Source organism: Phascolarctos cinereus, unplaced genomic scaffold (assembly GCF_003287225.1).
Source record: "Phascolarctos cinereus isolate Bilbo 61053 unplaced genomic scaffold, phaCin_HiC Scaffold_4;HRSCAF=312, whole genome shotgun sequence".
Classification (NCBI taxonomy): domain Eukaryota; kingdom Metazoa; phylum Chordata; class Mammalia; order Diprotodontia; family Phascolarctidae; genus Phascolarctos; species Phascolarctos cinereus.
Genome location: NW_027555847.1, coordinates 409,429,793 through 409,443,328, shown reverse-complemented (window position 1 = coordinate 409,443,328; position 13,536 = coordinate 409,429,793). Strand labels below are relative to the sequence as shown.

The 13,536-nt window shown below is 38.9% G+C and overlaps 1 protein-coding gene across 1 annotated transcript in view; it reads right to left on the bottom strand.

The window, feature by feature from the left end:
• Nucleotides 1–1,988: 1,988 nt before the first annotated feature.
• ANKRD33B (ankyrin repeat domain 33B) overlaps nucleotides 1,989–13,536 on the bottom strand; it is a 135,523-nt gene continuing 123,975 nt past the window's right edge. The window contains exon 4 of the mRNA XM_078153313.1: nucleotides 1,989–11,140. Within this exon, the coding sequence (XP_078009439.1) occupies nucleotides 10,293–11,140 (848 nt within the window). The 3' untranslated portion in view covers nucleotides 1,989–10,292. The remainder of the gene's footprint in view (nucleotides 11,141–13,536) is intronic.

Here is a 13,536-nt window from a genome sequence, read left to right as displayed (position 1 = left end):
TCCACCCCCCCAAAAAAAGTCATCTGGAAGAGAGAATTTGAAGAACTGGAAGACATTTAAGGCACTTTATTCAATTGTTCAGTGATCATATTACTGCTGTTATGTTGTTATTCTGCTGCTCATTCTTTATTCTATGGCTTTTTATTAACAACTTTATTTTAAGCTAGGTAAAATAGAATGCAACCCCAGCCTAGACCATCTTCCCCCTCCCCATCTTTCAAGTTCCAAGTTCCAATTCAAAGGCTTGCCCATTGAAAACAAAAAACAACAACAACAAAAAAGAAATAAAAACCAGGAAACTCTTGGGGTAGACATATTTCTTATTTTTGTTACATAATTGACATTTGTATAGCACTTTCCAGTTAACAGATCACTTTGCCTATATTATCTCATTTGACTCTCAATATATAACTCCCTCATTTAACCATCCCCAATGTTTCACACAAGAATTCAAAAGCAAAATCTTCAAAGATCAAGTTAAATTTCAAATTTTTGGACTGGTATCACTGAACCTGTTCTCTGTGGAGAACTTAGAGTCCAGGAAATAATTCAGATAGAAGCTGGCAAAATAATTTCTGATTACTCTGCCCAATTATCTGGGATCATTATGCCCCTTTTGTTTTTTGCTGCAGGAGAATAGGGTGTTGCCTTTATTTTGCTGTTGTTCCAACTTTCCACTTGGGTACTTACCTCCTTGGAGGAGGCAGAGACAGAAGTCAAAGGGCCATGAGCAGCTAGGGGGACACTAAAGCCACCAGAAATTGTTTATTAGTAAGGAGTAAATGCCAGAGACTGCTAGAAATCCTGTGGCTGGTGAGCCATGAGGGCAATATCCTCAATGTTCTTTAACTTATGAGCTTCAAGACAAGATAATCCTTCTCCAACCTACCATGATTTGTCAGTGTATATGGACTGGGCATTTTCCCAGGCAGAAAAAATGATTCTGGAGAATAAGAAGTTTCTTTATATTATTAAAAAAAAACTATGATCATAAGATACTTAGGTCTCTATATAAATGTAGTAGGAAGTAACTCTTTGTAAGGTTGAGTCTCTAGACAGATATAGATAGCAGATTGTTTTGATATTTAACTAACATTCCACTTCATCTCCTGGACTAAATTGAACCCAATCAGCAAGAGGTTGACAAAAAAGTTACTTCTGTCAACAGTGCTGAAGTGGGGCTGTGTGCCATGTTGTGAAAATAACAGCATAGAGGTGTAGAGCATAGAGGGCCCAGCTTGGAGTCTGAAAGACTTGAGTTCAAATTTGACCTCAAATAAGCTGTGTGACCCTAGGCAGGTCACTTAACCGCCACCTGCCTCAGTTTCCTCAATAGAGATAATAATAATAGTTAACATTTATACAGCACTATGTGCTAAGCACTTTTCAATTATTATCAAGTTTGATCCTCACAACCCTGAGAGGTAGATATTATTATCCCCATTTTAAAGCACTTAGTACAAGTGCCTAGCGCATTAGTGCTATATAAGTGTTAGCTATTGTTATAATAGCTCAGAGTTAGAATTTATGTAGCACTTTTAAGGTTTGCAAAATACTTTACACCTCATCTCATTTAAGCCTCATAGCCACCCTATGAGATATGTGCTATTACTATCATTTTACAGATGAGAAGACTGGCAAACAAGTTAAGTGACTTGCCAGGATCACACAGCTCATAAGGAAGATCTGAACACAGACCTTCTTGACTCCCAGTCATGCACTCTATTCGCTGGGTCACCTAGCTGCTGTTTGCAAGCTTCAGTGCTCTTTAATGGCTAATAAGAATACTCCAGCCTAATAAAAAGTGCCGATTCCTTGACACTCCTCATAATGACTTACCAGGAATGGGGCTGCTCACTCCGGCAGAGCAACATCTGGTGGCCAATTCAGATATTGCACTCAGCTAAACTCCCTGATAGAAGATTAACACAGGGACACCCACCATTCTCCTTGTACCGACCGGCAAGGACATCACTGAGACCAAGGCAAACGAGCATCATGTTTTATTTTTTATTCAAGGGCCCTCCCAACCAATGCAATGCTAAAAATCTTATTCTATAGATGGGACTTCGGAGCTTTAATAAATATCTATAGAAGGAAAAAAACAAAAAGTATACAAGACTACTAATTCAATCAAGAGTAACAAAAACCCTTATTAAATTAAGAATATAAATGCCTTTTGAAAACAGTCCAATAGTTAGCTAAGAAATCTCACAATTATTTGAATGAACATAAATATGATTTTTTAAAAATCATGTATACTTTTTTTTTTACAATCATCTTCAAGTTAAAATATTTAGTTTTCTTCAAGCATTACATTATTGTACATTCAGAACAGGTTCCCTGTATACTTCATTCTTTATCCTCTACCCATGCATACTTTCCACTCCCTTCAACAGTAATTTGATATTACTTTGATTTCATTTTAACATGAGGTAATAATTCAGCAGGCATTGAGAAAAATATATATTTCAATCATTACATGATATTTAATTGAGTAAATTTAGTTTCCTTAGTATTTTTATAAACCTGATACCAAAGATGCTTGTGTCTTCCTCAATTTATGTCTCCAAATGTTCTTATGGCCCAAAATGTTTTCAAGCTGTAGTTGATAAAGGCATAGCCTTGAAATAAACTTGGATATCACAATAATAGAATTAGAGCCACATTCAACATCATTTTAACAAGACCTGCGCCATAAAAAAAGAAAGTTTATTTGAAAATGTTTTTATATTGACATATCAGGAATTTTTAAAAAATTCACACTCTGATCATAAAGCGGCAGGCTAAATTCTTAGACTCTTTTATAGTATTGTTGTTGATCAAGACCAAAAATACCTCCAAGCTCAAAATAGACATTTGTATACAGAGTGGTAGAATTTCAGTGAAAGGTGCTTTTATTATTCTCTCATACTCCTTATTAGGGCAGCTAGGTGGCACAGTGAATAGGGCACTGGATCTGAAAATAAGGAAAACCTGAGTTCAAATCTGACCTCAGACACTTACTAGCTGTGTGACCCTGGGCAAATACTGAACCCCATTTGCCTCAGTTATATGTAAAATGAGCTGGAGAAGGAAATGGCAAACCACTCCAGTATCTTTGCCAAGAAAATCCCAAATGGGGTCATGAATGGCAGGACATGACTGAAAGCAACTAAACAACTCTCTATTATCATTCTAAGTCCCTTCCCTTAACTGTCCCCCTCAAAGGGCTGATGCTATAATTTCCTCTTTTAATATTTTACCAAGTATATACTTAAGGTACAGCTTTAAACCTGTATGTTCATGACAAGAACTTACACAGTTGGGGCTTCTTCCTATTTGAGAACGCATCACATATGCAACTGTGACTGTGTTACTGTGTCACTTTCATGTGTCTTTTTTCTCTGAATTCTTTTTCAAAAGCTAGCAAGTTTCACTCTAATAGTTTATAGCAAATATTCCCCTTAATCTTATAGAGCCTTTGGAGGGGGGAATTAGCAGTTTCCTAGAAACAAGATGATGGATTGTGGGGCTGCTAAAATCTTGTGTTGGTTTCCGAAGAAAATTTCAAAACCAGATAGTGGAAACATTAAGGAAGCATAGATCATTACGGGTTAGAAAGAACTTCTCATTTCATGAAGCAGACGAGGAAAATGAGGTCCAGAGGAAAGAAGGACCTTTCCCAAGGTCACAGAGTTAGTGATAGACCCAAAATTAGAAACCAGGTCTCCTATATAGAGTCTAATGGGCTATATTACAATGATGAATGTCACCACTAATATTCAGTAAGTGGCCATGGGATTTGATTAGGCCCTAGGCACAGCTTTGCATAGGTAGACATCTTTCATTCAGAATCATATGATTTAGAGTAAAAAAGGGACCTTAAATTTCCAATGTTGCCAACCTCTTAAAGAAAATCAGACTGTAAGTTAGTGTCAGAGTCAGGATTGGAACCTGGGTTTTAAAATTTCAGATTCAGTGCTCTTTTCCACATACCATGTTGCCTTCGCCTTGGAGGGCACTATTTTTTTTTCCATACATAGACAAGCTACAGGCCACATTTAGAGTATTTATGATTTACAGGGAACCAACAGAAGTCACTAATCTCACATATTCAACCATAATGCCCTTTTCTTGATGTACTTCCAAAGTACAGTCACCCAAATATCTGCTTGCTGTACCAGTATTCTTCCTTAAAGGCTATTTCAGGCCTTATACATATACTTATATTTAGGCCATATACATATTGGGAAAATGAAATAACACTGCTGTCAATCTGAGTCAAGAAAGAGAATCAAACCAATCCACATTGTTTTGGCCTTTTTTTCATTTATTTTTCTTTCAACCCTTAGTGACCCTTTTCTGTTATCTACCATCAATGTGCATGAAAAGCACCAAAGTTAAAAAATGATTTCAAGTTAGTGGCTTACAGGTGTGTGGTGTGTGTGTGTGTGTGTGTGTGTGTGTGTGTATAGATAGATAGACAGATAGATAGATAGATAGATATGTGCACACACACATAGTCTAATGGGCTTTGAACCAAGTACTTAGTGCATCAAAAACTGGGAAAAGGAAGAAAAGGCATAATCAACACTTTAAACAAGCTACTCAAGGCATAAAACCACTGCTGGGGAACCATCTTGGCTAAAACATCCCTGTGGCTCTTATCACTGAACCAATCTTGCTATGACTTTTAAAGCAACTGTATTTCTTCATAAGGCCCAACATTTTTGATGTGGATAATATATGGTCCTTCCAAGTCAAGAAGATTAGTAATCCTCCAGAAAAAGTTGGAAGTTGATGACTTGCATAGCTGAAGTGGCCTGTGCTATGACTGTCCACACAGAACCATAAAACATTATAGTTGGAAGGGAATTTAGAGACTCTCTACTCCAACCCTCTCATTTTACAGATGTAGAAAATGAGGCCCAAAGAGATAAAGTGACCTACTCAAGATCAAAGAATCAGGCATTGGCAGATCCAGGACCAGACATAAGTTATACAACATGCCAAAGTTCAGTACCACCTTGAGACTGAACTATATATTTTTTGATATCAAATATCAAACTGCTTGTTCTTAGTACTGAAACATTAATACACAATGGGAAGAAAATAGTCCTGAGTTAACTCTTTGGTATTACCATTTTAACTCCTACAATACTGCATCTTAGAAATACTATAAACACTAAACAATTGTTGGTATCTTGTCATATGCAAGAATAATTATGAAGAAGGATTTTCAGTGCATTATATTTCATCTTCATATGTATTAAAATGTACTGATGTTGAAGAGTAATGAGTATACTGGAGTAGAATATCTGGATAAAGTTGGGGAAATGGATGAGCCAAACCTGATTTATGAGTTGTTTTTCCTTTCAAATGTCACAGGCACCAAATCAAACTGTGAAAAGAAAAATCATCACCTCTCCACTTTCATACCTAAGTTTAATGTCCCTTGGATACAATATTCTTGTCAATATGCCATCAGGGAAAATCTTATTTCTTAGCTAATTTTAGTAAAAAAAAAATTCTTCTTTATTCCTCAAGGTGACTCTTTTTCATATTAATTTGCTTCTACCTACTATCTGGGCAATTCAAGAATTTTACAAGTGGACAAGGTAACACCTGAATCAGTCCCCACATGGTGGAGGTAAATTTGGGGAAATACGTCATCATAAAGTATTCCCCTTTCTGACCAGAGAAAATTGAATTATGGGCTGGAAACAAGGATAAGAGTGGCACAAACACCACTTCAGTATTCACATTACTACTTTATAAACATTTTGCATGACAGTTATGTATTTCATCAAACAAGAGGCTAAAATATAACTTGGCCAAACTGAAGAAATTCTGGGATACAGGTCATCACATTTTTGAGGTATGTAATGTAGTGCTGCCAGGAAATGGCTTCAAAAAGAGAAAGAAAATCTGCAGATGCCATTTAATGCTTCAGAGCCTTCTCTACGCCGTGCCGTGGTAGCCAACTAAAGTGCTTACGCTTTTGGAAGACCAACAGATCCTGGATTAACTTCCTGCAGGCTTCTTTTTCCCCTAGTGGTTCTAATGCAGGGCAGAACCTGGGGCCTTTTATTCACATTAACAGGTAGAAAACACAGAGAAGTATATATTCTGACCCTCAGCATACAACTTTGAGACCTGAGGAAATCAACTAAAGTGGTAAACATATTTGTTAAAACTTTAAGCCTATTTGGTTTGGACTGAAAATTTCCATCAAACAGGTAAGTTCTATTTTCATGAAAGATCTGATTTTTGTTTATTTGTTTAACTCAAAGTATTCAGAGTCATAAGAAATTATTGAAAGATCAATGACTGACTTCACACAAACCAAAGAGCAACATTCTCTTAAGTGTCCTCAGCTACCACAGATCTGGGATGCTTATGATCAAGGAAATTCAAAAGGAAATTCCCAGTATTGGCAGGGAGTGGGGGTGGGGGTTGGGTAGGAGCTGTGCAACTATCTTGTAATCTATTTTTAGTTTAACTATAATACCCTCAAGGGATTAAATAAAATTAAAATAATCTCTAACTCTGTGTGTGTGTGTGTGTGTGTGTGTGTGTGTGTGTGTGTGTGTGTCTGTGAGTAAGTAAGTGAGAGAGAGACATACCTGTCAAATGGTTTACTCAGTAGTCACAGTAATTAAGAACTGAAGTGGAAATTCTTATTCCGTTGTTCAATCTGGACTGTGCTAGGTTATTTCACTACACTATATTTTCCTATCTACAAAAAGAAAATTGTAAAAAATTTAGCCAAATTGACAGAAACAGGAGAAATCAGTTTTTCTTTTCATTTCATGCAGTCTAAAGACTGTCACTTAGCATTGCCAAATCAGGGAGCTACCATATTGCTCTCATCTCACTTTTATGCCCCTTTTTTGCCTCCACAGTAGCTGATGCCAGGAATTCTGCAAGGAATTTTGATAGGGATGGGGGAGAGGCAGCCAGCAAAGGGAAGAAAGCAGAGGCCACACAATGCAAACGCATAGGAAAGGCAGGTGGTCAAGCATCAAGGGGCAAAAGGGAATGAGGCGGAAAATGTTTAATAGTCACACTTATTCTTCCATTTTTCCTTTTCAGCCCCAAAAGCAAGTAGTGGGGAGGGAGTGAAAGGGGCAAAAGGGAATGAGGCGGAAAATGTTTAATAGTCACACTTATTCTTCCATTTTTCCTTTTCAGCCCCAAAAGGAAGTAGTGGGGAGGGAGTGAAAGGTAAAGAAAAGAGTTCTGTGAGAACAACTATTGAACCTTAGCAAATATGGCAACTGGGAAAAACAAACAAACCAACCCGAGTGCCATTTTGATGGTAACAGTGGAAGAACACTCTTCAAGTCTGCCAAGTTTGACACACTTCTGACACACTCACACTTAACTGACATACATTAATAAGTTCCATGATTCTCTTCCCCAGTACGGACAAAGAGGGCCAGTTTCTTACTCTAGTGAAACTTGTTTTTAAAAAAAGGGAAGGCGAATAAACAACCTAATTATCTTTCCTAAGAACTCAATGCCTTCCCCATAGGAAACCTTTCTCCCCTACTGAGGTTGGCTGAACTAGCTCACCCAAAGAAAACAGAGAACAAACCCAGTGTATCTATATTTTTCTTTAGTTTTCATCAACCTATTCTGCTGACATTGTCAACTATTGAATGGAGAGTTGCTCCCTCCCTTTCCCATCCTGTGGCTGGGTTACAAAACAAGAGCATAAGCGTCTTTGCTACAGCTGGGAGACAGGCCTGGAAAACGACTTCCTTGCCTTGTGAGATTGCTGTAGTAGTAAATCTGCTTATTCAGGGAGAAAAACGAGAAGAACCAAACAAGCCAGCCATGAGGGGAAAAAAAGTGCAGAAATAATGTAAAATGCCTTCCCTTCAGAGTCTGGGTGTGAGGAGTTCACGATATAGTTGGATAAGCCATGTACCCTAATGTGGTACTAAACATTCACTAGTTTTGTTCATTTTCTGTTTTCCACATAATGTGCCCACACATATACATACACAAATAACACACGCAATAACTATTTCTCTGTTCCTGCGAACACCCAACTAACTCTGTGCTCCACATTATGCCTTTTCCACTGTATTCCTTTGACCAATTATCTTGTTTTCTTCAATAACAGGGAAAGTGACAAACACAGCATCTGGCTTGCCAAGAACATGTTTGCTTGGCCAAAACCTGCTGGCTTGACAGTTTAGAAGAAATATATAAGGCTCATTTTGCTGACATCATAAGCATTCTCTTTACTGTTTGCCTATTCAGTATGTGGACCCCAAAGTGTCCTTTACCTGTGACTGAAGCTAGGAAAAAATGTAGTAACATCCAAAACTCTCACTTCCTAATCCTATATGATAGCTAGAGAAATGTGGAGCTCAGCTGTATCAATAACCTGGTCAAGTTTTGAACAGTTGCCAAAGGCATATGATGAGGCAGGGGCCTGAGCAGCACCAGAGGAGGGCATGCCTAATAAATACTATACAGTATTAAATGACATCTGTACAATATTAAATGACCAACCTTTGGGGGAACATAGGAAGTACTGTCACAATACAAACAATGTACCTATCACTGATTTGACAGAGGGACTGTCCTTCAAACATTTGGCTAACAGAACCTTCTTCCCCAACCTCTAACCTCACTAGGTACCAGCAAGAACTTGGGACATCAAATTTACTCTCTTTGACATAATGACTGCTCTGGGGTAGATGATGCTTGTAGAAGGGTGAGAAGCTGAGCTGCTAACTACCCAGTAGAGGTGGACATCTGTCACTGCATTTGTATCCTCTTAGCACAAAAGCTGAGTTAACAGATTATCACTTCCTAAGTTTGATAATCAATCCATTTACATGCACACTGCCCCCTGACGTCCCAGTGCTAGAAACAAGATAGAAAAGGAAGAAAAGAATAAAGGGGGGAGCTCTGACCATCACACACTTCTTTCATTATAGCAATATGCTTCCACCTAAGAGATGTCATCTTTTCCAAATGGCAGAGAATGAGAATTATCCATATCTCTCCATACTGGTGGCTCTGGTTCTACAGATATAATTCTGGGGACCAGTGAAGGCTTGCAGGTTGCCCTCTCATCTTTTTTATTATGAAAATGTCTATACTTTTGTTTTTGATTGGCTTTAATAATTTAATAAATCCAGATGTAAAACACAGATGACCTCAGTAGGAACATCCCAAACAAATACAAATCTCCTGTTAATCCAGATAGAATTTGACGTTTTTTTTTAATCACATAAAATAGATGAAGTAAGTGGCCCACATTTCAGGAACCACTCATGTACATAATTTATAGATAGACCCCCTGACAATGTTGGAATTGGCAAAGATAACATCTGAATGCTGAAGTTCTAATATTACAAAGAGATATCATTAGTACCAGGTGGATGTGATTCAATTAAATTTCAATTTCATAAACATTTATTTTGTCTAGTGTATGCACAGTACTGTGTGAGGCACTTAACTGCACTGTCCTTGAGTATGGGAGGAATGGGGGAGAGGACAGGAATTTGGAAATGTATGGTATCTCTATGCCATTCTACAGGACTGAAGGGTTGCCAGTAGTGTGTGCATTACAAATATTCCACCACAATACCTATGGTCATGGATTCACTACCCTTCCTTATTGGCTCTGAGATACAAGTGGTACCAGGGTTTCTTGTACAGCGTATAGGCCATCCCAATGGGAGTTGTTTATACTCCCTTCCTGCTTCCCTTTACTTATATTTTTAAGTGGTGAAATCTAGGTCAAAAGAACATCTAGGACCACAATGAGGGGAAAAATTAAGAGAGAGTTTGGGGTGAGGTTGAAGAGGGACCAGCACAAGCCATACCACCCACCTTCCCTTGGAGATGGGGGAGGAATTTATATAGGTCATTTGTTTTCCATTAGCTAGAGTAACTGCCTTCTTCATACCTGGCAGATGCCTACCTGAATTCTGCCCAGCTCCCAAATCTCACAGCAGCATTACCAATTCACCATGACGATTTCTATATTTTTACTCAAACCAAAGGAGAAGATAGGCAATACAGGAACCTTGGAGCCCTGAGTTAGACATAGCAGCAAAGGAAAACGTCACCTTTTCACTCGACAGGCTCAAGCAGCTGATGTGAGCTGAATCTCCCCAAGCCCTTGTGTTCATTCAGCATGCTCCCTACTTTCTCTCCACATGCCTTCTCAGCATGACCTAAAGGAATGCCCCCATGTTGCATGGCTACTGGCCAAGCAGAACGCCCCTCGAGCCTGCATTTGGGAAGCTGATCCCAGATGCTAGAACTCCACCATGGGTTCAAGTCCTGTTCCTCCAGGGAGATACTCGTCTTTCTTTTGAAGCTTCCATTGTTTTCTTCTTTTCTGCCTGTTCTGCTTTTCTCCTCTCCTCCTTTGCTTCCTTGTATCTCCACTTAGGAATCTGCAAATAGGTATTATCCTTCACACTGCTCTTCTTCTTCACTCTCTCTGGCTGAAAAGTGGGAGTGGGGGCCTTGTTGATGCGGACCTTTGGAATGACAAAGCCTGGCCTCACACTACTCCTCCTCAACAAATGCAGGGGTAAGAGGCTGGCCTTCCGAGAGACTGCAGAGCTCCCCTGAGCAGTTGTAAAGTTGCAAGTTTGAAGACTTGCTCTCCTGTCTGTCTTTTGGGGAGCCATCTCAACCTGGGAGCTCTGAAAGACCTTAAAGCTCTCCACCTTGCCCTTCTCATGATCATGGGCTTCTCCAGTGTTTTGGTGCCAGAGGATTTCCTGCACTGCAAGGCGCCTCTTCCCCACACAGGGAGGGTTCTCAGGGCACACAGTCTTGCAGGCAACTGCCACAGCAGGGCTGTGGAGACTCGTGGTCATTCTAACCATATGGTCAAGGACTCCCCCATCTTCAGGTCCTTGGACATGACGGGAAGACAAGATTGACCGAAAGCACTCAGTTAGCCTCCGTAAACAGCTCTTGGGCTCTGCTGGTTTGACAAGAATGTCCTTCACCACTGGCCAGTCTGGCTTGTACTGTTCACTGAACTGCTCTGGACAGGGCCTGTCCAAGAGTCTCTGAATAACCCAGACAGCCTCAGACCTGCCTGTGTAAGATGCCCATTCCTGTGGAGTCATCCCTCTGTTGGGATCGGTTGCATGGACATCTGCTCCTGAAAAATGAAGACAAAAAATAAGAACTCTCCCTACTTCCCACCCAAAAAACAGAACACAGATAACTGAAATTGAACTCAATTTACAATGCTTAACAACTCACTGTGTATTGCAGGTATCTCATCTTGGGAAAAATCTAATTCCCAAATGTGTGCATTTTGTATTATTATCATAATCACCAACAACTTATGAGTAGAAATCAAACTTTCATTCTTACATTCTATTTGGTGCTTTATCTTTCTGGATTCCATTCTCACTAATCTGCAGTTTGGAGCATATGAATGTGTATAAAATCTTTTGTTGCTTTCTACTACATAGAGAATCTTATCTTTATGCTAACAAAGGTCCCTTGGAACCTGCTTCAAGAAATGGATAAGAATAATTTTTAATTGTGATTTTAATTGGTGGTATTGTTAAAAGATGCTTCTAAAGTACTTGGAAACAGTTTATACTCAAGTAGGTTAAGTATTTCCCTTGACCTACAATTTCATTAGTTGGGAATCAACAATAAGGAAGCTCCTATTACCAATGGAGATTATATGAGTGAACTCATGCAAAGCACTCTACAAGCTGGAAAAACCAGTACATATATAACAATAATAATAGCTAGCATTTGGTTTGCAAAGTACTTTACAAACATTTCATTTTATCTTCATTGCAAGTCTGGGAGGTAGGTGCTACCATTATCCCCATTTAACAGATGAGGAAACTCAGGCAAACAAAGATTAAGTGATTTGCCCACAGTCATACAGCTAGTAAAGGTCTGAAGCCAGATTCAAACTTAAGTCTTCTTATTTCCAAGGTCCAGTGCTCTATCCACTGTGCCCACTAAACAAACTACAAAATTAAAAAATTTTTAAAACCCCATAAATTTTCATTGGCCCCAAATCATAATGCTAATTTGATAAAAGACTGAATTTCCCCTTACATTGTAGTTTTCTACAACAGGAACAAGATACAGAAATACAAATACGACAATTCAAGCAAAGATGGCGATGATATTCCATAAGGAGAGGGGGAATAAAAGAGGAAAAAGAATTTAGCTCCCTCTCTCCCTCCACCCCATTTAAAAAAGATGGAGATCACTCCATCCCAGGAAGCTGAGAATCACCCAAACCCGACTAGACACCTGCCCCCTGGTAGTTACTCATGGGATGGATTCATGATTGAAAGGGAGCAAAATTAAAATCTTGATGAACAATTCATTATTAATGAACAATTTTTATTATCAATGCCTGATCTGCAACTTATTGTTAATTATATAATTTATTCTCTTGTTTACAGCACTGAAAAGTCTGGTGACTTGCCTAGGGTCACACAGCTAGCATATGTCTGAGGTCAAATTTGAACCTGGTCTTCCTGGCTCTAGGTGCAGCACTCTACTCACTGTGCCACCTAGCTGCCTAACACTGTCAACCTCTGCTTGGCAATGTCTAGTTATATAACTGATATAGTTGTCTAGAGGAGAGGTATCCAATATGCTGCTGCCATCTTAGCCCTCTAAGTGCCAGGAACCAGATTAAAATCTAATTGGAAAATTTTTAACAAAATAAATAAAAATAAAAAGTAATGTTGATTTGTATTTTTCTAAGTTAATAGGTCCCTGTAAGGATCCACTTCTACTGAATTTGTCACCACTGATCTAGAGCACTGGGACGTTAGGCAACCTTCCCAGGATCACACAGTCAGGATGTGTCAGGGAGGAGACTTAGAAATGGACCCTCAAAAAACAGATGTTTAAAAAAATGTTTTCACATGCTCCTGGGAAATAAGAAATACAGGAAACGGGGTACAGAAGTCTATCCTGCCCTACAGGAAAATAGACGGGGAAGGGGATAAGAGAAGGGGAGAGAGATAGAAGAGAGGACAGACTAGGGGAAGGGATATTCAGAATGCATGCCATCTTGGGATGGGGGGAGGGGGGAGATGGGGTGAAAATTTGGAATTCAAAAACTTGTGGGAGTGAATGTTGAAAACTAAAAATAAATTTATATTAAAAAAAAGCACTTTACAAATATTTCAACAAGTCTAGAAGATAGGTGCTATTATTATCCCTATTTTACAGATGAGGAAACTGAGGCAGAATTTAAGTGACTTGCCCAAGATCACATAAACTTGTATCTAGGGCTGGTTAAGATCTTTGTCAGTTATAAAAGGCTTTCTTAGGAACAACACAGGGTTGACGTGTTTCCTTCCTCATCTATAAAATTGGGATTACAACAATAGGGTCTGCCTCATAAGGCTGTTGTGAAGATCAGACGAGATAATACAAAGTACTCTGCAAACCTTAAAGGGATAAATATTAGAGATCATTATTATTGTTTGTGGGTTTGTTTGGTTTTTTTTTTTCTGGAGACAATTGCGGTTAAGTGACTTACCTAGGGTCACACAGCTA